Source organism: Phyllostomus discolor, chromosome 13 (assembly GCF_004126475.2).
Source record: "Phyllostomus discolor isolate MPI-MPIP mPhyDis1 chromosome 13, mPhyDis1.pri.v3, whole genome shotgun sequence".
NCBI lineage: Eukaryota > Metazoa > Chordata > Mammalia > Chiroptera > Phyllostomidae > Phyllostomus > Phyllostomus discolor.
This window is the reverse complement of record NC_040915.2, coordinates 2,564,454-2,585,995: the sequence shown is the minus strand read 5'-3', so window position 1 is coordinate 2,585,995 and position 21,542 is coordinate 2,564,454. Positions and strand designations below refer to the sequence as shown.

The 21,542-nt window shown below is 51.0% G+C and overlaps 1 protein-coding gene and 1 non-coding gene across 5 annotated transcripts in view; both read left to right on the top strand.

The window, feature by feature from the left end:
* The first annotated feature begins 6,547 nt into the window (after window positions 1-6,547).
* On the top strand, window positions 6,548-6,652 carry LOC114510528. The gene has a single exon (XR_003685689.1). It is a non-coding gene; the product is annotated as a U6 spliceosomal RNA (small nuclear RNA).
* A 2,588-nt stretch (window positions 6,653-9,240) lies between these two features.
* The window catches only part of CLTB (clathrin light chain B), a 31,494-nt gene continuing 19,192 nt past the window's right edge, over window positions 9,241-21,542 (top strand). The window contains exons 1-2 of one of the 4 annotated variants that reach the window (XM_028527864.2): window positions 9,241-9,616; window positions 14,549-14,595. In XM_028527864.2, the coding sequence (XP_028383665.1) occupies window positions 9,445-9,616; window positions 14,549-14,595 (219 nt within the window). In that variant the 5' untranslated portion in view covers window positions 9,241-9,444. The remainder of the gene's footprint in view (window positions 9,617-14,548; window positions 14,596-21,542) is intronic. The other 3 variants (XM_036014660.1, XM_028527865.2, XM_036014661.1) reach the window with 3 other exon arrangements.

Sequence of the window (21,542 nt, the reverse complement as noted above, 5' to 3'; positions counted from 1 at the left end):
CTAGATGATGTTATCTTGTTTGTTTAGTGTTGATCTCCCAGCTCAGCATTCCAGGAGGCCAAGTGGGCTGGAGCAAGCACTGAGTCCCCAGTGCCGACAACTGCCCTGGGCACAGATAGAACTGAGTCTACAAATGTCAGCCCAGCTAGATCCTTAGAGCAAAGGTCTCACGAATGTGGATGGGCTTTTGGGAATGAAGCCAGGGGAACCAAATTGGGAAATATAGCTAATGTCTGTGGGATAGAGAGGGAAGGTGCTTCATTAGAGCACCTCAAATCAGAACATAAAAGGACCACCTGGGTTTTGGATGATGGGGAAAAACATTGCTAACAGTTGTCCTTTAAAGCAGAGATATTTTATTGCTCTTTTAAAACCCCAGGTTAATTAAAAGAAAAAAATTACACAAGTTCAAACAACACCTCAGTTGGCAGGAAAGGAGACCTATTTACAGATGGTTTAAATAACCCAGATGCATTTAAATTTTCCCCACAATCTCAGACTGTGGTTTGGGGGAGGGAAATTTAAGCATTGAACAGTATAATGACCAGCTCTTCTGCACTGAATTGCCTTTGTGGTTTGTTGGAAATCAGTTGTTTATATGGGTGTGTCTTTTTCTGTTCATTGATCATGATGCCAATCCCGCAGTCTTGGTTACTGTAACTGTGTAGCACATCTGGAAATCAGATAATGTTAGTCTTCCAGCTTTGCTCTCTTTCTCTCCCTCTGTCTTTTCTTTATTTCACTGGCTAGAACTGCCAATACAATGTTGGACAGAAGTTGTGAAAGCAGACATACTTGTCTTTTTTCTGTATTAAAAGAAAAACATTCAGTCTTTCATCATTAAGTTTAATGTTAGCTGAAGGGTTTTCAGAGCTGTCTTTTATCAGGTTGAGGATGTTCCTTTCAGTTTGTAGTTTGCTGAGAGTTTTTTTTTTTTATTAGGAATAGATGTTGAATTTAGTCAAAGGCTTTTTCTGCATTGAGATGATCATATGGTTCTTTCCTTTTGGTTTGTTAATATGGTGAATTACACCGACTCTAAAAATTGTGGTGCTCTGGCCGGTGTGGTTCAGTGCACTGAGCACCAGACTGAGAACCAAAGGGTCACCAGTTCAATTCCCAGTCAGGGCACATGCCTGGGTTTCGGGCCTGGTCCCCACTGCGGGCCACATGAGAAGCAACCACACATTGATGTCCTCTCTTTCTCCCTCCCTTCCCCTCTTTCTAAAAATAAATAAATAAAATCTTTTTTAAAAACCCAGGAGTTCGTTATGATAACTAAAAGAAAACAACCCACAAACAAATATCTCATTATTCACTTTTGGAAATTGCCAACACACCATTTTTCTGAAAGCTGGTAAATTAAGAGACACACTTAAGCATTAATGTTATCCATCCTTTGTGAACTCTACCTCTAGATAACCAAACCAAAAATCAGTGAAAGTTCTTTAAGAATTTCCAGCTAATGAAGAAATATTGAGAGAAAGAGAATCAGCACAATTTTTCAACTCCAAATAAGGTGGTTACTTTAGATAAAGATACAAAGGCTGCTGAGAGCACAAGCAAGAAGCTGACCTGCAACTTCATTACCAGGGGATGAGACGACACCATCTGAAGCTGCCGATCAGTCTTCATGTTACTAAGAGGCAACTAGACGTGATGTGATATCTGACGTAACGCAATGGAAATTTCTCAATACCGTGTATGAAACATTCTTGCAAAAATATTCATCCGGAATCTGATCAAGCCTATAGATCAGGGTTTCTCAACTTGGGCATTACTGACATTTTGAGCTGGATAATTTTCTTTTTATGAGGGGCTGTCCTATGCAGTGTAAGATGTTAAGCAGCATCCCTGGCCACTACCTGCTGTTAGTAGCCCTCCTGCAAATTGTGACAATACAAAAAGTTCTCTAAATATTACCAAACAAGCCAGGGCCTCACCTCCAGTTTAAAACCACTACTCTAACCAGTGTAACCCCAATAAATTCAATAAAAGAAAAAACCCACTACTCTAGAACAGACTCCCAATTTATAGGAAATAATAAAGATTCTAGCCCTGGCCAGGCAGCACAGTTGGTTAGAGCATCGTCCTGATAGGCCAAGGTTGCAGGTTTAATTTCCAGTCAGGTCACACACAAGATGCAACCAATGAATGCATGAATAAGTGGAACAACATGACCTGGCTGGTGTGGCTCAGTGGATTGAGTGCAGTCCTGTGAACCAAAGGGTCATCAGTTCAATTCCCAGTCAGGGCACATGCCTGGGTTGTGGGCTGGGTCCCCAGTGGGGGGCGTGCAAGAGGCAACCACACATTGATGTTTCTTTCCCTCTCTTTCTCCTTCCCTTCCCCTCTCTCTAAAAATAAATAAATAAAATATTTTAAAAAATAAGTGAACAACAAATCAATACTTCTCTCTCCCCTCTCTCTCACATCAATAAATTTAAAAAAATAATAAAAATCCCAATAGGCAGCCCTGGCTAATGTGGCTCAGTGGATTGAATGCAGGCTGTGAACCAAAGGGTCACTGGTTTGATTCCCAGTCAGGGCACATGCCTGAGTTGTGGGCCAGGTCCCCAGTAAGGGGCACGTGAGAAGCAACCATACATTAATTTTTCTCTCCCTCTTTCTCCTTCCCTTCCCCTCTCTCTAAAAATAAAAAAAATAAAATCTTTACTAAAAAACAAAGAAACAAACCAGCAGAACTGTGATCCCTAAAAGAAGAGAAACAAATAAACCTTATTATTCTCCAGGCTTTCTACCCAAAGATATGTATAAACTGCTGAGTAAGAAAGGGCAACCCGACTTCTGGAAAGATGGAGGCATAGGTGGACGCTCTATACCTCCATGCACAACCAAGATTGGAACAACTATTTAGAGGCAGAATAACACCCAGAACTGAAAGAAAATTTATGTGAATGGAAGTCAAACAGCCAAGAAGTTGAAATAGACCCATGTATCCAGACCGCTAGGAGGGGCGGAGACAAGCAGCCGGGTGCAGGTCATGATGCGGCACAGAGAACAGGGAGAACTGGGTGCGTAAGGCAACCAGGAGTACGTAAAGCATCTAGGGCGCGCAAGATCGCAGCAGGTGGACCCTGAGTACACAGGCGGCAGCTGGCAGACCAAGTGAGGCAGTGATTGTGGAGCAGGGCAGAGAGCGCAACCAAGGATCCCAGGGAAGAGACTGAGGTCCCACGGAGAACCAAGCTACCACCAAGGTTCCCTCTTGACCCCGCCCCCACATACAACGTCACAATCTAGCGACTGGGGTGCCCAGCCCTAGTGAACACCTAAGGCTCCGCCCCTCACCGTAAGAGGAGCGACCAGACCAAAAAAAAAAAAAAAAAAAAAGAGAGAGAGAGAGAGGGAGATGGCTCAAACAGAAGAACAAATCAGTGCCCCAAAACTCATCCTTTTGAGCGACTAAGAGATAGCTAACCTATCAGATGCACAGTTCAAAACACTGGTGATCAGGAAGCTCACAGAATTGGTTGATTGTGGTCGCAAATTAGATGAACAAATGCAGGTTACCATAAAAGAAATGAACGAAAATGCACAGGGGACAAATAGTGATGGGAAGGAAACTGGTACCCAAAAGAGTAGAGGGGACCAGAAGGAAGAAAGAAACAACCAAACAGGAAAGAATGGAGAAATAAGAATTCAAAAAAACAAGGAGAAGCTTAGGAACCTCCAGGACATCTTTAAACGTTCCAACATCCTAATTATAGGGCTACCAGAAGGGGAAGAGGTAGAGCAACAGATTGAAAACGTATTTGAACAAATAATAAAGGAGAATTTCCCCATTCTGGCAAAGGAAATGGACTTCCAGGAAGTCCAGGAAGCTCAGAGAAGTTGGACCCAAGAAGAATCACACCAAGGCACATCATAGGCACATTAGCCAAGGGAAAAATGAAGGAGAGAATCCTAGAAGCATCAAGAGATAAAGGGACAGTTACCTACAAAGGAGTTCCCATCAGACTGTCAGCTGATTTCTCAAAAGAGACCTTATAGGCAAGAAGGGGCTGGAAAGAAGTATTCAAAGTCATGAAAGACAAGGACCTATATCCCAGACTACTCTATCCAGCAAAGCTTTCATTTAGAATGGAAGGTCAGATCAAGTGCATCCCAGATAAGGTCAAGTTAAAGGAGTTCATCATCACCAAGCCCTTATTTTATGAAATCTTAAAGGGACTTATTTAAGAAAAGAAGATTTAAAAAAAAACCAAACATATATAGTAAAAGGACAGCAAACTCACAATTATTAACAACCACACCTAAAGCAAAACCAAAAGAAACTAAGCAAACAACCAGAACAGGAACACAACCACAGAAATGGAGATCACATGGAGGGTTAGCAACAGGGGAGTGGGAAGAGGAGAGGGGGGAAAAGGTGCAGAGAATAAGTAGCATAGATAGTAGGTAGAAAATAGATAGGGGGAGGGCAAGAATAGTACGGGAAATGTAGAAGCTGAAGAACTTATAAGTATGACACATGGATATGAAGTAAAGAGGGGGAAGTGGGTGGGAGAGGGTGTGCAGGGTGGAAAGGAGTGAAGGGGGGAAATGGGACAACTGTAATAGCATAATCAATAAAATATATTAAAAAAAAAAAGAAAGAAAGGGCAACCCTAACAGAGCTCAATGATCTCAAGAGTCAATGAAAAGGAGTTTTGGAGGTTTAAATGTCTAGAAGTTAAAGGACAGAGTACTGGAGAGGAGGGAGCTAAGCAGAGCAAAAATTTCCAGAAATATTCATAGAATTTGCCCATAAATCTTTGGCCAAATAGCAACTACATGTGATGATATGATTTGATATGTGTAAAACCCTAAAGATTTCTCACACACACACACACACACACACCTGTTAGAACTAATAAATGAATTCAATAAAGTAGCAGAATACAAAGTCAAGATGCAAATTTCACTTGCATTTCTCTACACTGCAATGAACAATTTAGAAAGGAAATTAAGAGAAATCTTCTAAGTACAATAGCATCCAAAAGAATGAAATTCTTAGGAATGAACTAAGGAGATGAAAGACTTGTACATTGAAAACTACAAAACATTGCTGAAAGAAATTAAAGAAAACCTACATAAATGAAAAGCCATTTAGTGTTAATAAACTGAAAGAGTTCATATTATTAAAATGTCAGTACTGTGCAAAACAATCTACAGCTTTAATGCAATCCCTATCAAATTCTCAGTGATGTATTTGGCAGAAAGTTGAAAAACACATCCTAAAACTCATATGAATCTTAAGGCACTCCAAATAGACAAACCGATCTTTAAAAAGAAGAACAAAACTGGAGGACTCATACCTTCTGATTTAAAAATCCACAGAAATGGCACAGTACAAGCATAAAGACAGTCATGTAGAATAAAGAGTTGTGAAAGAAACCCTTGCTTTTCTGGTCCAGTGATTTTTTGACAAGGGGTCTGAGATCATGCAATGGGGAAAGGAAGTCTTCAACAAATGACACGGGGAAAGCTGGATATCCACATGGAAAAGGATGAAGGTGGACCCATAGAAAAGTACACGATGTAGAAAATGAAGGTTTGCCATGTAGAAAAACTAACTCAAAATGGGTCCTTGATCTAAATGTTAGATTTAAAACAGTAAAACTCTTAGAGGAAAACATAGGACAGTAAAGTAGAAGAAAAAAATTAATATTCATAAATTGGTTGCATTTAAAAAAACATTTCATGCGAGGATATATGAGAGAGAGAGAGAGAGAGGCATCGATCTGGGATCACACCTGCAACCTAGGTATGTGCCCTGATCAGGGATCGAACCCATAGACTTTTGGTGTAAGGGATGATGCTCTAAACCAACCGAGTCACCTGGCCAGGGCAGAAATTAGATGCATTTTTGTAAGATTTTATTTACTTTTAGAGAAAGGGGAAGGGAGGGAGAAAAAGAGGCAGAGAAATGTCGAGTGTGGGAGAGACATCATTTGGTTGCCTCTCTCTTACATTCATCCCAACCAAGGACCTGGACTGCAACCCAGGCATGTGCCCTGACTGGGGATTAAACCAGCAACCTTTCTCTTTGAGGCACAGTGCCCAACCAACTGAGACACACCCAGTCAGGGCTTCATTGCTTTATTTACTTATTTATTTATTTATTCATTCATTTTTAGAGGGAAGGGAAGGAGAAAGAGAGGGGGTGAAACATCAGTGTGTGGTTGCCCCTCACACACCTCTACCGGGGACTGGCCTGCAACCCAGGCATGTGCCCTGACTGGGAATTGAACCAGCAGTGCTTTGGTTCATAGGCCTGTGCTCAGTCCACTAAGCTACACCTGGCTCTTTGTTGCAGTTTTATATACTATTAGTGAACTATCAGAAAGAAAAGTTAAAAAAAAAGAATCCTATTTATGATTGCATCAAAAATAATAAAATACCTAGGAATAAATTTAACCAAGGAAGTAAGAGATCTGTATTCAGAAAACTACAAGACACTGAAGAAGATACGAACAAATGGAAAGCTATATTATGCGCATGGGTAGGAAAAATTAACATAATTAAATTGGCCTATTACTGTGCTTGCTTCGGCAGTGCATATACTAAAGTTGGAACAATGCAGAGAAGATTAGCATGGCCCCTGTGCAAGGATGACATGCAAATTCATAAAGCGTTCCATGTTTTTGGGAGGTAAATGCAGACAACTGTAATTGAACAATAATAAAATAACTTTTAAACATTTTTTAAAAAATGGACTATTACCCAAAGCAATCTATAGATTCAATGCAATCCTTCCTTATCAAAATACCAATGGCATTTTTCTTTTTTAAAGATTCTATGTTTATTGAAGTATTTTTTTAAGATTTTATTTATTTATTTTTAGAGAGAGAAGGGAGGGAGGGAGGGAGAGAGAGAGAGGGAGAGAGAGAAACATCAATGTGTGGTTGCTGGGGGTTATGGCCTGCAACCCAGGAATGTACCCTGGCTGGGAATCAAACCTGGGACACTTTGGTTCCCAGCCCGTGCTCAATCCACTGAGCTACGCCAGCCAGGGCCCAATGGCATTTTTCACTAACTAGAACAGATACACCTAAAATTTGTATGGAACCACAAAAGACCCTGAATAGACAAAGCAATCTTGAGAAAGAAGAACAAAATTGGAGGTCTCATGCTACCTGATATCAAACTACATTACAAGGCTATAGCAATCAAAACAGCATGGCACTAGCATAAAAATAGACAATGCCACAATATAGAGAGCCCAGAAATAAACCCACACATATATGGTCAATTAATCTATGATAAAAGAGGCAAGAATATACAATGTGGCAAAGGTAGTCTCTTCAATAATTGGTGTTGGGAAAATTGAACAGATATGTGCAAAAGAATGGAACTGGATCATTTTCTTATATCCTATACAAGAATAAATCCAAAACGGTTTAAAGACTTAGACAGAAGACCCCAAACCACAAAACTCCTAGAAGAAAACATAGGCAGTAAACTCTCTGCCATCATCCTCAGTAACATTGTTTTTGAAACATAACTTTAATAATATTTTTAATATTAATGCTTAAGAGTAAGAGCCATCTACAAAAGCAAGCGCAGTTGCAGAATAAACTGGACCAGTAACTTGTATGAATTAAGCATAGGGTTAAATTCTTCCGATGGCTAAATTAGGAAGGAGCGGGACGGAAGGAGACAATTTTAGGAGGAGTGTCCACCGAGGATTTGTACGGGTATATGCCGGGTCCTGTTGCCTAGTTACTGGCTGACATCCTTGGGAATCAAATCAGAACACCCCGTGGAGGTAACAGTGGGCACAAGGCGTGTTCACTGGTCCTCTCCCTCCAAAAACCTGGAGTTGGTATTCATGGCTGGTTTGTTACACTAGCAAACATTCCAGGTCTCTTCAGCACCCAGCTTGTGGTTGGAGCACTAGGAACAGGTGTGAGATGATGGTGGCATGGTATGCTTGGACCAGGCTGGCAGAGCCTTACATTTCTTTCTTTCTTGTTTATACTACTAATGATATTCTCATCATAAGAGTGAAACCTGCCCTGGCTGGTGTGGCTCAGTGGATTGAGTGCTGGCCCAGGAGCCAAAGGGTCACTGGTTCAATTTCCAGTCAGGGCACATGCCTGGGTTGCAGTCCAGGTCCCCGGGGGCATGTGAGAGGGAACCACACATGGATGTTTCTCTCCCTCTCTTTCTCCCTCTGTTCCCCTCAATCTAAATAAATAAATAAATAAATAAATAACTGGCTTCATCAAAATAAGAAACTTAAAAAAAAGTGAAACCTACATCAAAGTATCACTGAGCAAAACCGAAATGCCCATATACCCATTACCCACCCACGGTTTGGGCATTTATCTTCCTTCCTTATTCCAGTTCCTGGTTGACATTCAAGTCTTAAATCAGGAAGAGAAATCCCAAAGCACAAATCCCGTGGCGGTTCTTCATGTCTCCCAGTACCCGTGTTTTAATGCCAGAGCACCTTGAATGTGGGCTGTGACCGCCCATTGGCCGTCTGTTGGTTTGTAGATTGTAAGCGACCGCTGGCCAAGGCTGGGTTTCACTGCGTTGTGTTGTGCTGGTGCTTGGCGCAGCGCTCCAGAGGAGGAGGCAGTTGGACACTGTTACTGAGGGCCCTCGATGGAGGAGGGTAGGCTGCCTGGATAAACTGTCTGCCTTTCTTAGGCCGGTTGGTGCTTAAGGGACATTTAAGGGCCCGGCCTCTGAGCTGTGATCCAGTCAGGTCCTACACACTCCGGCCACCTGAACTGAAGCCCCCTCGAATGAAGAGACATGCATAAGTAATGCACTGAAGCAAAGGGGCCTGGCCTTTCAGGGAGGATGCGATGGGGCCACGAGACCGTCACCTCTCCGAGCCTCATTTTCCTGCTGTTACAACGGAGGAAAAGCTCCTAATAATGGGATTCATAAAATCTGCTCAGTTTAGGTGGAGAAACTGCAGAATAGATCAGCGGCAAGGTTGCAAAGGAACCACCCGCTGCATGCTTCCGAGGTCCGGGATGCCCACCCGCGGTGGCCCTGTCGCTATGACCATTTGTCCAGTCCGTTTCGCCTCTAGACCCGGCCGGAGCCGTGCGGTGTCCTGCTGTCCTGGAAGCGAGCGCGGGTGGCAGGGAGCAGAGGTGGCCTTGTCTCTGGGCCCCTGCAGCTGCGTCGCCCTCCTGCGGCCGCCGGGAGGCGGCCTCCGGCCATCCTGCGGGCCCCCTCCCTCGGCGGGTGACATCACCGCATTCCTGTCCCGGCTCCTCCCGCCCGCACCCCGGTGACAGGCGAGCCGGGCCGGTAGTAGGGAGGAAGTGCGGGCCCGCTGCACCGAGCCCGTCCCTGCCGAGGTCGGCTCCCTGGGCTCTCGGGTGACAGTGCCGCGGCCGCCGGGCGCAGCGCCGGGCACGCGTCGCGCACAGCCGAGCGCCAGGAGGACGCCCCAGCAGAGACGCGGGGAAAATGGCTGATGACTTTGGCTTCTTCTCGTCGTCGGAGAGCGGGGCCCCCGAGGCGGCCGAGGAGGACCCGGCGGCTGCTTTCCTGGCCCAGCAGGAGAGTGAGATCGCGGGCATAGAGAATGACGAGGGCTTCGGGGCACCTGCCCTCGGGCAGCCAGGACCGGCGAGCGGGGGTGAGTCAGCAGGGTGGCCTGGGCACTGGGGGGCCCGGGGCTCGCACGGGGTACAGAGCCGGCGCAGACTGGGCCTCCAAGCCTGTGGCAAAGTGCAAAGGGCCTGCTCTCTACCAGCCAGGAGCAGGCCTCGGGCTCGTGTGTGTGTGTGTGTGTGTGTGTGTGTGTGTGTGTGTGTGTATTCACCTTCCTGAGGAGGACCCGGGCAATGGGGAGGAACCTTGGAGATCCCCACTGGAGTCCCCACCTGAGCCTGTGGATCTGGTACTCCTAGGACAAGAATTCGTGGTGACATTTCATCCCCAGGCCAGCTCCACCACTGTCTGGCTCTGGAATCTAGCTCAGCCCAGCCCTGGAGGGGTCGCCTGAGCTTCCCCCCAGCCTGTCTCCCTTGGGCTCCCAGCTGAGCCGGGAAGGTGTGGGCTCTACAGCAGACCTCTCTGCCCCTAAGACGTAGCCTCCTCCTACAGCGGGGAGAGCAGGGGGCACTGGGTGCTCCAAGAACTCACCAACTTTCCCTTGGGACCACCTGCCGTCCTGCAGTCACGGGGCTGGACACTTTACGTACATTTAATCATTTTATACACAGTGCTAAACCCATTTCAGAGATGGCAAAATTGAAGTTCAAAAAGTACAGTGCTAAAACAGCTAGCAAGTGGCAGAGCAGCACTCGAACCCTGTTTCTGTCAGGCTCTGAGACCTCTCCAGCTGACCACGCCGTCTTCCACACACCCAACTCTGACTCGGACACACCAGGGCACCGCGGGCTTTGGGTTGCGTGGGGCCCGGCCCTCTGGCCTCTCCTAGAGGTGGTCCTGGCTGCTGTGGTGGGCTTCAGACGCAGGGCTCAGGGGCCTGGGCCTTGTGATAATGTTCCTGCTGTGGTTCTGGCTTGAAAGGAACAAAAGAACAATTTCTTAAAATGTTTAGTGAACAAGTAGGTGTCACCTTCATGGGCGCATCCAAAACAGCTGTTGCTTCCTATTAGTGCTGTCATTTTGGTGGGGGGTTGGTTATGGGCCTGTTGGAATAAGTGGTAGCTTCCATTTTTTTAAAAAAAAAGTTACAAGTAAGGCATCTTATAGTCATGTTTGTATTCATTCAACATTTACTGAGCGTCTGCCAGGTGCCAGGCCCGCTGGGGACACGGACGTGACTAAGACGGTTCCTGTGGCTTGAGGAGCTTGCAGCTTCTGTGTAGCCCCTCGCTGTGAGAGATGAAACAGGCCTTTTGTACCATGTGAGAAGCTGGAGGCCCAGAGGGCTTGACTGTCTTGTCCAAAGTCACACAGCGGTGAGCAGTGAGCGACAGATCTGGGACTTGATCCAGCCCCAGGCCTCGCAAGTCTGGGCTCCACACTCTTTCTAACGCTTCGGCAGTCACCCTGGGAGGCGATGGGCTGTCAGGTGAGGAGGGGAGTGGGGCTTCTGTTCCCACCAGCTGTGGACATCTTCCGAAGCAGCAGCTCCTCCCGAACCCTCACAGCCTCTCAGGGAATTCCTGGGAAGTGCCTGTCCGCATTCACACACCAGTATTCATCTGTCCACACCTCCTGCTTGAGACCATCAGCCTCCCCAGTCTGGCTTGGCCTCAGGGATCCCCTGCTGAAAAGAGCTCAAGTGAGAACCCTCTGAGGGAATAGAATTGGATGCAGGGTAGTCAGAGGCCCCTGGGAGCTGAGCAGGTCCTGGCCTCTCCCAGGATGGCCTGGGTAGGCGGCGCCCTCTCTGGCAGGGGTGGGGCATGGATTGACCCTGTGCCTGAAGTGTCAGGGAGAGAAGCAGGGACAGGGCCCTCTGAGGGTCTCCCGGACTCACGCCCACCGAAGTGGCAAGCGCTCAGCTGCCTCCTGAATGAGGGATCTGGGAGGTATCGTGGGTTGGCGGCTCAGTGGGCGGCCAGGCAGGATGGACTTCATCTGCCCTCCACGGCCCAGGTGGTGCTGAGCAGGTAATATCTCCTGACGATCGCTGAGTGCCAGGAGCCAAGACGGATGGGGAACTGTGCTTTGACCTGCTGGGGGCTGTGCAGATGCTGGCTCCTGCCACCGCTGCCAGTCAGCACCTCTGAGATGACGCCCCTGTGCTGAGTGCCCTGGCGCCAGGTCCCCAGGGCCCCTGGAGGGAGAGGTGTCATGTGCAGGCCTGCGCCTGAGCCACACTGTGTCTCCTCTGGGGCCGGGGCTGGGGCCAGCCTGGGCAATGGACACTTTGTTTCCACTCATCCTCCTGGGTGGGGCCCAGAAGGTTTACTTTTTCACACCCAGATTGCTGAGCGTGACCACGCCCAGCTCTGCCCCTGACTTGCCTAGTCAGTTCCTGGCAAGCCTGTTTCCCCTAGTGGGCCTCAGTAAGCTCCCAGGAATGTTCTGGACCCTGTCTGCCCTCATCCCGAAGGGGGTCAGGGACCTGAGTGGAACAGCACCCACAGGCACCCGTGTCTGCCGTATTCCTGTCCTGTGGGCCTCTGACCAGCGCGAGTGATTATAAATGTGCCACAGACGAATCAGAAAGCACTGTGGGGAGAGATGCTCATCCTTCTGTGTGTGGGTGTATGTGAGTTCCCAGGAACTCTGTGTCCAGAGGAACGCTGGAGACTGGTGATGGCACTGGGAGACCAACGCTGAGGTCCTCTCTGAAGGCTGGGGCCCGTGGACCAGGGGCCTGAGCCTGGGGCTGGCCAGAGTGGAGGAGGGTGGTGCAACTTCCGCTCCAGAGAGGTCAAGTGCACAGACCGGTGTCCTGGATGGACCCCGGTAGAGGAGAGGCCCTGGGGGAAGACGCTGCCGCTCGGGCAGGAGGAGCCCTGTCTGAGTGCGTAGGGGTGACGTCCGACACGGTTGGTCAGACTCAGTCACTGTGGGACTCTGAAAACAGAATCAATTGTCATTTACAGCAACTGGGATTGTTCCAGGGGCTGAGCGCCCCTCCCTGCAGTCCCCACACTGAACACGCCGTGCCGTTGTTGCTGCCCGCAGCTCTGTCTGGCTGGTAAAGGGATACATGTCCATCTGTGGGCATCTCGTGTGGCCTCCTGTGGCTTTTTGCTGGGAGGCCCTGCAGGTTCTGAGAGGCCCCAGACAGTCTTGTAGATAACAGCAGGCCCCCAAAGAGCAACTCTCTATTTCCATTTAGCCAGCACTTACTGTTCGCACATTCTGCGCAGGAGCCTTTGGGAGCCAAGTGGGACACCAAACCTGATAAAGGAGTGCATGACCCTTGGGAGGCCAGGAGTAATTGCAAAGAGGGTGGGGGATGCTGTAAAGTATTTCAGGAAACCCCAGAGGTGAGACCTTCCATCAGAATCAAGGGAAGCAGGAATAGGAGTGGTGGGCTTCTCAGAGGAGGTGGCTACAAGCGTTCTTTAGAGAGGGAAGGGGGGAGAAAGGCACGGGGTACAGGGTGGTGTGTTTGGGGAAGGAGGAAACAAGAATAGGGTTTGTGGGAGGAACTGGTGGGCAGTGAGGCAGCGGAAATGGACAGGGCCCCACTGGAAAGATCCTCAGGTGCTCTGGTCTGAGGGTTGAGCTACTCATCTGACCGACATTTACTGAGTTCCTGTTATGTGCCAGCCCCAGCAGTGGATGAAACAAAGTCCCTGCCCTCATGGAGGGTCCATTCAAGGGTGGAAGACAGACAATAAGCACACACACATATCGAGCTGTGGTAAGTGCTATAGAGCAAATACCACCAGAGCGGTGGGGTGCCTGAGGGATGGACATGTGTGTGCACGGGGGTGGGGAAGGCCAGTAATGAGGCCCCCCAGGGCTGAAGGGAGTCAGGGCTGAAGCTACCTAGGGAGGTGGGTAGGGAGGCCTTGCAGGCAGAGGGAGCAGCTTCTGCCGCATCCCAGAGGCAGGGCGGCCAGTGCACCACCATGGCCCATGGGAAGTGGGTTTCCTCTGGGTTTGTTTTTATTATATTTTATTTTACATCAGAGGAGTGACAAAGGTAAGTATATGCTTTACAGGCACACTTTGTGGGCGAGAGCCAGGCCTGCAGCAGGGCAGGGGACAAGTGGGAGCCCTGGCATCGGTCTGAAAGGGGGTTGGCACAGGGCAAAGCTGGAGTCAGGGGGGCCTGCAAGTGAACAAAAGCCAGTCATTCACTCTTTCTTTCTTCAGTGCATTTATTCATTTGTCTATTCAGCAAATGGCTTCTGACTCTTACTGCATCCCAGGTACCCTGCAGGGCTCTGGGAAGGATGGCAGTGAGGAGAAAGGATGCAGGTGGGCCCCCTCCAGGTTTTTGCCACCGGCAGGGCGAGAGTGAGGCTGGAGCCAGGCAGGGCGCAAGGAGCGGCCTGAAGGAGGGCAACTTTGAGGGTCACTGTTGCCGCAGAAGCCACAGGAATTTGTGACTAATCAGATGTCAGGGAAAGGGGCCAGGAGGAGCCACAGTCAGGGCCAAACGAAGTCCTGAGAGAGGCAGTAGGAGGAAAAACAGTGCAGGTGCCTCTTGGCGGGGGCTGCAGTTCCTGCTCTCGCAGGTGCAGCTGTCGCTCCAGGTGCAGCAGGGATAGGCAGGGACTCGCAGGGCCCTCCTCCTGGGCCCTTGCAGACCCTGCCCTGAGCCTGCAGCGCCTCTGCCTGCGCCCCACTCCCCGGGAGGGTGCAAGCTCCCCAAAAGTTAACTGACTTCAGGGAGGAGAGGAGTGCTCATGAACTGGATGGCCATGGGCAACCACATCGCCTCTCGGGGTCTCAGTCTGGCAATCTCTACAATGAGTTGGTAACAACTGCATCACAGTCACAAGGCCGTGGTGAAAATCACATGTGCTAGAGGCTGGGAGAAGGCGTGATGAACAAAGTGCTGAGCCTGAGTGCCCGTCATGTCTGGGTGAGGACATGCACAGGGGTTGGCTCAGGCGCTGCTGTGGGGCCTGCTGTGGGCTGAGCAACGAGTGATGCTGTCTCCTTGTTCTCTCTCCAGCTGCTTCTGAGGACATGGGGACTACAATCAATGGAGATGTGTTTCAGGTAAGCAAGACTCTGCCCTCTCGGCAGCAGGGACCAACAGCCTGGGTCTCGCTCGGGACCCTCTGACCCTGCTGTCAGTGGGACTGCAGCTTCCGGCCTCCTATTCACTCCAGTCTGATGCACTGGGGCAGAGCACAGAGGTTTGACCTGTTTTCTTGTCCTGCAAGACAAGGGGATGAGGGAAAAAGACAGGAGAGGCAGGGATTGGTGGGTGTGGCCTCAGTCTGCCCTCGGTGATGTCCTGCTTCCAGAGAGAGGGATGGAGTGGCCCGCAGTGGCATGGATGGAAGCACGGGGTCCTGCTCCCGAGGGCCTCCCAGGCTGACCTGAGTGGCCATCTCTAACTGGGCAGGCCTTTGACCCAGAGGCTGCACATCTCAGAACTGGCCCTCAGGAAAGAACTGGACAAGGGCACCCGGACTATTTGCAGGATGATGTATATACAGTAGCTGGCAAGTGGAAACAACACAAGTGTCCGGCATGGGGGCCTGGGCAGGCAAGCTGGAAACCCACACCGCTGCTAAAAGAGCAGTTGGAGCTTTCTGAGCTGGCACGAGAAGATGCCTGCCATACAGTAAGTGGAGACGCAGCTTGCAGAATAATACGCACCGTATGGTCCCGCCTTTTTTTTTTAGAAATATGTTTGTGCAAAATATCGGAAAGGATGTGTACCAGCTGTTAACAGTGGTTAGCCTTGAGGTGAGGAATGTGGAGGGATACAGGAGGGCTTTCACTGTCATTGTGTAAAAATCCCTGTAGTGGTCCTGTATTGCACACACTCCAAAACACTGAGTGCGGGCTTTTCTGGCTGAGGACTGCCTCTGTCTGTGCCCGCCCAGCCCTCCTCCCCTCATACATATGGAAATTTTAAAAGTACTTAGACTGATGAATAATTATGCCATACACTTGAAACTCACATAGTATTGTAGGTGAACTATACTTTCATTAAAAAACATATTTAGCCCTGGCTGGTGTGGCTCAGTGGATTGAGTGCTGGCCTGCAAACCAAAAGGTTGCAAGTTGGATCCCCAGTCAGGGCACATGCCTGGGTCCCCAGTTGTGGGCGTGTGAGAGGCAACTGATCGATGTTTCTCTCCTTCTCTCCCTCCCTTCCCTTCTCTCTAAAAATAAACAAATAATCTTTTAAAAAAGTATTTAGGCTTAGAGAACTTGGTCCACAAATGGTGTCCCCAGGACCCCACAGATGCCACAGTCCTCACCCCTCACCCCCACCTTTGCCTGGGTGGGGCGGAGCCTTCAGTGGCTGAGCTGTAGTTCCCGCCAGACTGGGTATAAGACACCTGCCCGCTTGGCTGCAGCTCTGGGTTCTGCCGGGCCCCGCCCTGTCCCCCGGCCGCCAGCCCTGTTGCCCTGTTGCCCTGTGGAGGAGCTGGCCTCCTGAATCCTCGGGCAGAATAAACAATACATTCTTATGTAAGCGGGATGGGCTGGTACCTTACACAAGGAAACTGGCCAAGTCCTGTTTCTGGAAAATTACTCAACTATGTGCGAGCTAGAAGAGTCCGTCTCCGGGGCCTTAGGACTTCGAGTGTATGTGGGCCCAAGAGCCCCAAATACTCAGGGTGCCTCCTGTTCAGTTTGGTAGACCATTGAGGCCCAGGCTGCCCCCGCCCTGGGCATACTCAGAAGGAATATGCTTGGCCCAGAGGTCTGGGTCTTAAAGTGGGCCTGGAGCTGGAGACGCCCTTGGAAATGCTGAAGAGTCTGGCATTTTCCCTTTCTGTATTAGGGTCTAAGCCTGCTCCCTCCATGCCCTCCAGCCTTGCTTGGTGTGCTGTGGGTCTGAGGAAGCTGGGCTTCCTCCCCAGTCTCAGCGGGAGTGCTCATTCTCATTCTCACTGGTCCCAGTGATAACCCCAGGTATGTGTCTTTGTAAATTGTTTCACATCCATGCCACCCTTGAAGCCTTACAGGCAAGAAGGGTAACAGATGAGGCATGTCACCCAGAAACCCAGGTCCACCAGGTCTCCTGGCCCTGCCCTGGTGCCCTTTGCACCGAGTCACATCCTTATAGGTGGACCGTGCAGGTGGGTGGCCCGTGGAAGGCCGGGGATTGAACATAGAGCAGGGTCTGGCTTGTGCTGCAGGGGAGGGAGGAGGAGCCTTGCATACCCAACATTTTCGAAGGACCCAGGCAGAGCTTTCTTGCTACTTTTGTTGTTGGTGGTGGTGGCAGCCTGTGGGCCACTAAGGGGTCCAACTAGGAACCTGACCCCCAGCAAGGCCTGAGGACAAGTCTGCTCACTCCTATTCTAGTTCCATCTAGCACTGCAGGCACTGGAATAGGAGTTCCCTCCTCCTGCGCAAACTTCCCTTGCCCCCACTCACTCTGCCCCTCACCCAGCTTTGAGCTACTTAGAGGAATCAGCAGCTCAGCTCAGCTTGGCTTTAGCTGCTCAGTCCCAAAGACGGATATACCCCACCCTCCCATCTCTGTGGCTCTGGAGTCACAGCATGGCGTGGCCCACAGAGATGCTCACGTGGGGCCCAGCAGTGGGGGGCCGAAGGAGAGGGGTGTCTCTGGGCCTGCCATTCCCGGTCCCTCCCCTCTCCAGCTCAGAGCGTTTCTGCAACTGCCGGTGGGCCCTCCCAGGCTTCCAGCCCTCTGGGCAGCTGACCTGCTTTCCTCACTGGGTCGTTCTGGGGTTCAAGAGCAGCCCTGCTGTCCTCCCCTGGCTCCGCCCACACTACTCACTAGCAAAGGCGGCCGGAGAGCTGCCAGAGAAGAGGGATGGGCAAACCGCTCCTGGGGACTTCGTCTGTGAGCAGCCCTCCTGGTCGCAGTGCGGCCTGGCTCGGTGCTCCTGGGCTGCCTGCTGGCCCTCTCACGTGCACACCGTGTACACGGGTGGCATTTGTTACACATGGTCCCCACTTCGCATCCTGAGTGGGATGTTGCTCCTCCCATTTGACAGGTGATGAAGCACAAGAAGGCCAGGAAAAGGTCTCTGAAAGGCCCCACATCCAGTGAGTGGCAGGAAGGGACGTGAAGCCCAGTCCCTCTGATTCTGTGTCCAGGATGTTCCCACACCTTCCATTTCACTCTGCTGGCAGCCACTCGCTCCTTCCTTGAGTGAACTCACGGTCCCTGAGTGCCAAGTGCCGCGAGCTGTGCTAGGGTGGTGGGTGTAGACAGAGGCAACCCCAGGCTGTGTTTGTCCTCAGAGAGCTTGCTGTCGGGGAGAAGAGCGGGTGGAGCAGGACAGGGAGGCCTGCGGAGTCTGCGGAGCCCACTCGGGTTCTTACCGTGTGTCAGGCACCGCCCAGGAGCTTTAAGTGACCTAACTTATTTCGTCCTCCCAAACCCCTGTGATGTAGGTCTGTCATCGTCCCCACTTTACAGGTGAGGAGGGGGACTCATCTGGAATTCAAGATCGCTCTGGTGACACAGCGGGGACTTGAACCAGGCTCAGGCCCCAGGTGCTGCCCTGAAGTCAGGAGGGCCCCCAGGAGGGGGTGCTGAAAGTGGGGTGGAGGCTGCCTGAGGGGGTGTGGGTGGCCCTGGCTGAGGGGACAGCATGTGACAAGGCATGGAGGGTATGACTCTGTCCAGGGCTTTCCGGAGTCGGGGCTGCTGCAGAGAGAGGGGGAGAGCTGGGGAGCCTGCGGAGGCTGGAGGCGGTAGGTCTGTGCTGCAGACCCAGCTGCCAGCCAGAGCACTCAGTGGGCTGCACCTCTGTAGGGGGTAGCGGGGGAGGCGGGCCCAGCCTGGCCAGGGCCTGGGGCCTGGGGCATAGCCACCTCGGGGCGGTGTGTTGGCACGGTGCCCCTGCATGTACAGCTGCTGCAGGGGCTGAGAGAAGGACCAGGGGGCCCCAATGCTCCTCAAGTCTGCTCCCCAACCCAGGCTGGGACAGGCTGCAGGGAAAGAATCTGGATGGAGTCAGACAGCCTGGGCTTCATTTCTGGCTTTTCTCAGCCAGATGACCTTGGACTAGTCATTGTTCAAGCCACATCTCAGATCTGTGGAGAAAATCTGCAGCCCAGGAAGCTTCCTATCAACCCTGACCCAGCCACTGAGCGAGCCCAGGGGGTGCGTGTGTGAGAGAGAGATGGGGAGGGATAGGGGCCGAGGGGTTCAGGCTCTGAGCCTGGGAAGGTACATTTATCTGGGAGACGGAACGTAGGTGCACAAACCGTGTGACACAGAAGTGACTTTGGTCCCTTTGGGCTACTCTGTGTCCACTATGTCCACACCCAGGAATCAGTGTGAGTCCCGGCTCTGCTGGGTGACCTTGGGACTTTGGCGCTAGCTAGACTTTCCCTACCTATAAAACAAAGGCCATAAAGCCGCCCTGCACAGTGGCGCGGATCAAAGAGAACCATTCGATTGCAAGTGTCCTGCCAGTTCTAAAGCTCTGTAACCTGGGAGTGTTTATTTTAGTATAAGCTTTGAGAGATGGTGGGCCCTAAGGGACAAGGAGGGTGAACCTCCTGCCCAGGGGGCCCTGCCGGCCCCTCTCCCACCCCATGTCCTCCACACATGGTGGCATCTCTGTGCTCAGAGCTTCCCAAAGGAGCCCACCCCACATGGTCCTTACGCTGCCCTTGGCCTGAAATGCCCTCCCCCCATCTCTTCCTGTCTTGCTCTGCCCTCAGGCTGGAATGGTCCTGCCAGTCCTGCTCCCTGGGGTCCCTGACCTGGGTCATAGCATGTACCCCCCCACCCCTTGCAATGGCCATTTTCGAGGGACAGCTCCCAGCTGACGGGCTGTGTCGTTCACCCTGTCCCCAAGCCTGAGCATGTTAATTCACACAGTAAATGTTCTTGAGCTCCACTTGCAGCCAGGCCCTCCCATCCTGGATGCTGCTCACAGACAGGCAGTCTGTCCCTAAGGAGGGAGGAGCCAGACAGTGAGCACTGAACAAACCTGTCCTTTCAGATTGTGACAGGTGCCAAGAAGCAGGTAGAACGCAATACCTGGGTGAACATGTTCATGAGAGAAACTAGTCTGCAGGTGGGACGTGTCCGGGATTGGGCAGGGGTCCCGGCAGCCTGGCCTCGGGCAGGGTCGCTTTCTGAAGTGGATGGGGTGCCACTTGTGTTCTCTAGATTTGGGGCCTGGAAGGTCCCTGGGGACATCAGGACACTCTAAACTCAAGAGCAGTGCTGTGCAGGAAAGAGGAATAAGGGCTCCACCCAAAGTGCCCCACCCAAGGGTGGGCCTGACTCAAGGTGCCAGGCTACAGGCACCCCACCCTTGGCCTTCCCTTCCCTGCCCCCAGATAGCCGGAGTCTGGCATGTCCCCCTTCTCCCCACCCCACCCCCGCTCCCTGGCTGCCTGCACCCCTCCAGCAAGTGCACATGCACGCAGCACCTGCTCTGACCCGGCTGCCGCACCGCACTGGCTGTCGGTCTGAGACCACAGCGCATACTGGACACAGGGCCTGCCGGATGCTGTTGTGCGTAACGCCGATGTTGGCGGCAGTTTGGATGAGTGCTTGAAGGCGGGGCACGGGGCTGTGGAAGGGCAGAACTGGGGCTTAAAGGCTGTAAACCAGGTCCACCCTGCCCACCCTCAGCCTCCAGTGGGAGACTTACACAGTAGAGGGTGAAGGCTGTGACAGAACACAGAGGGAAGGGGTGTGACATCTGCTTGGGGTTGGGAACTATCCCAGAGCTTGTGATTTCTGAGCTGGAAACTCCGTGGGATGGAGTAAGATTTCATCAGCTGGAGAAGGGAGGAGAGACCATCTCAGGCTGAAAGAGGCAGTGCAGGAGTGGGTGGGATATGCGCAGACAGGAATGTGCAGGGCGTGCCGAGTGCTAGGGTGGGCATCGCGGGAGGTGGGACTGGCTCCTAAAAGGCTTGGCTAGACTAGAGGGGAGCCGCATCCTTTCTGGGCTGAGCTCTGAAACCCAACATTTGGAGTCCCTGCCTCTGGCAGGCGTTGTAGAGAAGTGGGCAGAGCCCTGGCCTAGGGGTCAGAGGCTCTGCCAATACACCATGCCATCTCTTGTGGCCTCTGTTTCCTGCCCTATAAAATGGGAATGATAGCCCTGGCTGGTGTGGCTCAGTGGATTGAGTGCCGGCCTGTGAACCCAAGGGTCGCCGGTTCAATTCCTAGTCAGGGCACATGCCTGAGTTATGTGAGAGGCAACCGATATATATATGATGATTCTCACACAATGATGATTCTCTCCCTCTTTCTCTCTTCCTCCTTTCCCCTGTCTCTAAAGATAAATAAATAAAATCTTAAAGAAATAATATAAAATGGGAATGAATAATAATAATGGTAGCTACCCATTCAGTCTTCTAAATGTGTTGCAAATAGTGTTGCACCAAATCCTCACAATAGCTCTTAGACGTAGTTTTGTTATTATCCCCATTTCAGATGAGAGAACAGGCCCAAGGTTAAGCGCCTTGACCCCGCTTACATGTGCCTCTAGTAAGCAGCAGAGGTGGGCTTTGCAGCCCGACACCCTGACTGCCGAGTCCACATCCTTCACCAGGTTCCTAGCTGTGGCCATCCCACCTATCTCAGGGCTGCCTGTTCACTGAGCACATACTTGCGGAGCATCTGCTATGTGCCACGCACTGTGTTAGGCACTGAGGACACAGCAGGGAACAGGACAGACAGGTCCTTGTCACTGTGAAAGTGGCATTCTGATGGAAGAGACATACCATGGATAAGCAGACGCAAAGTGAGGTCATTTCAGACCATGTGCATGTTATTGGGTGAATAAAACTGTCGCAGAGATGGACTTTAGTGACAGGAACACAAGGAACTCACTGTGTGCCAAGCAGTGTTAGAAGTTCTTGACATTTCTAAAACTCATTTCACTCTGATATCAACCCTCAGGAGTGGGTACTCTTATTTAGCCCATTTTATGACAAGGATAGTGAAGCACAGAGAGGCTGAGTGACTTGTCTGGGGTCACGCAGGGAGAAGGGTTGCTGGCAGAGGGCATAGCAGGAACAAA